Source organism: Fulmarus glacialis, unplaced genomic scaffold (genome assembly GCF_000690835.1).
Source record: "Fulmarus glacialis isolate BGI_N327 unplaced genomic scaffold, ASM69083v1 scaffold11654, whole genome shotgun sequence".
Classification (NCBI taxonomy): domain Eukaryota; kingdom Metazoa; phylum Chordata; class Aves; order Procellariiformes; family Procellariidae; genus Fulmarus; species Fulmarus glacialis.
In genome coordinates this window covers 42,892-45,277 of record NW_009209953.1, presented here as the reverse complement: position 1 = coordinate 45,277, position 2,386 = coordinate 42,892, and the positions used below count along the sequence as shown (strand labels likewise).

Below are 2,386 nucleotides of genomic sequence, written 5' to 3'. Positions count from 1 at the left end.
CCGAGATGCTCGGCTGGGCTGCGGGCAGCTGCCTCCAGCCCCTTTGCCTGCACGTCTCGTGCTGCACCGTTCCTGCTCACCATCACGTCACGGGCGATGCCATCTCCAGAAAGGCAAAATCCATGGGCAGGGAGTGAACTTTGGTGCTTAAGGAGCCATCCCAGCAAAATCTCAGCGTGGCTGGAGGACGCGGCACAGATGCATCTTAGTATCACAGGTGGGACACGCCCCAGCAGCAAACGCCCTGGGTACAAAGGCAGCTCCAGCTTGCCAAGAACAGTGACGCTGCCATGTGCCAAACCCTACTGTCACTGCACGGGGTGCTGGCACCATCGTCCCAGCTCTGCTCCGCTTTCGTACAGCCTGGGAGGAAGGAGGGATGCTCGCAGGGGGTCTGAGCAGCAGAAGCAGCACCCCAAGGTCTCCCAGCCACGCAAGGGCCAGCCAGCGAGACCGAGGGAGGTATCAGCAGCGCCGACGACGGAAACGCTGCCTGCCCCCGGTGCTCTGCTCTGGCCTTACGGTGGAGAGCTGACCTTGAACCCAACTACATCGCTGCTAGCAGCAGCCGGGACTCGGAACAGCAGCCGGTCGCAGGTGCTGGGAGCTGCAAACTCCCGGCTGCTTTCAAACAACCTCCTCAGCTCGCACCCAGGCCTGTTTTTTAAAAGATATTAAAAGTCATTGCAGCTCCTGAACGCGCCTCAGGGGTGTCCAGATAACTTCTACCAAGCTTAGAGTCGCTTTTAGCTATTTTTTATACTGTTTCTCTCAACACAAGCAAGCACGAGTTCCCCAGAGAGAGCGGGGGAGACCCTACCCCATGCAACGTGCCCTCAGACAGACAGACAGACACATCATGGCGTCACAGGTTTCCCCTTCTGGTGCTGCCCGTGATGGGGCCACGGGCAGTGCCGATAGCAAAGGGACGCCAAACGTCTCAGCCAGAAACTGGACTTTGAAATTTGTGATGTTTGTTAAAGGCAAGAAAGTTAGATTCGCCCTCAGAAATCAATTTTGCACAAGTATATTATGCTACAGGCCACCACCGGAGACCAAGGCTCCCGTAGTGACAGCAGAGGGACAGGACTGGGGGCTCCTGCTTTCTGCCCTCGGGCTGGCCGGAGGCCACGTAATCCCAACGTCCTAGAGAGAGCACGTTGCTTCGGCTCTCACCCAAGCACCAGCTACATCTTGGGGTTGTCACCCGGCCACACTACCCAGACTCATCTCTCTTCTCCCCTCTCCAGGTCATCGCGGTGGTCATGGACATGTTCACCGATGTAGACATCTTCAAGGACCTCCTGGACGCGGGCTTCAAGAGGAAAGTGGGAGTTTACATCATTTTGGATGAGACCAACGTGAAGCACTTCCTTCAGATGTGCGAGCGAGCCCACATGCATGCCGGCCACTTGAAGGTAAGAATGGCCCGAAGGGTCTGGGGCGAGGCGACCTCCTCCAACACAGGGAAATAATGAGAGCTATCAGCCCTGCTCCCTCCTGTCTTGGGGCAATCACAGCCCCAGATTTTAGGTAGTGCTAGATGAGTTTAGTCCATTTTTCCTGTAGCCAAAGCTGAAGGTGATGCCCAAATCCAGGAGCAGCAGGATGGAGGGGAATGGATGAGATATGGGGACATGGATTTCCACCCAGCAGAGCTGGATGCAGAAAGCCTGGGGGGCTGCTGGTACCCCGCCAGAGCTGGCTTTGGGGCAGAGGGAGCTGCGGCCCCACAAGAGCGGGTATGACTCAAGCAGGGCACTGCAAAGCCCAGGGCAAACCTACGTGCTCAGCTCCTCCCGGTGAACAAGCCGGCGAGAGGGAAGGCGCGAGAGGAAGGATGCTCTGCCAGGGCCGGATCCCTGCTGTCGCCAGCCCCATGCCTGCTCCTGCCCCAGGGGCAGAACCAGCAGGAGCAACCGCCGGCCGGTTCTCTTGCTTTCGGGCTTTCCTGCAAGTAAGAGGCTGGAATTAAAAAACTCGATTTTCTCCTTTTCCGGAGCCTCCGCCCCAGCATGGGGCCGGGAGCGGAGCAGGGAGGCACCCACGCTGCCCACGGCCCCGGCAGCTGCCAAGGATGCCCTCACCACTCTTGGCCCCGGCTGGCAGCACACCGGCAGGACAGATCTGCCTGCACATGCCACGTTCACCCGGCCCCGGAGCTGCTGGCAGCTGTGCATGACATTGCTCTGGTGCACGAATCCTGTTTAAAACAAGGGAAAGTAAAGCAGCACAGGGGATGCCCAGCATCAGTCTCCAGCCCAAAGTGCCCCAAACCCCTTATACATCCCTGCGCGTGCAGGGGGTGCAGAGAAAATCACCTTGCACGGTGCTCATGCAAAGGTGGAGGAAGATGAAGGGGCAGAGGAGAGGGCGGGGCGTGATA

The 2,386-nt window shown here is 58.5% G+C and overlaps 1 protein-coding gene across 1 annotated transcript in view; it reads left to right on the top strand.

Moving 5' to 3' along the window:
- FAM83G (family with sequence similarity 83, member G) overlaps positions 1 to 2,386 on the top strand; it is a 17,593-nt gene that overhangs the window by 6,068 nt on the left and 9,139 nt on the right. Inside the window, exon 2 of the mRNA XM_009577013.1 lies at positions 1,251 to 1,418. Coding sequence (XP_009575308.1) covers positions 1,251 to 1,418 — 168 coding nt within the window. The remainder of the gene's footprint in view (positions 1 to 1,250; positions 1,419 to 2,386) is intronic.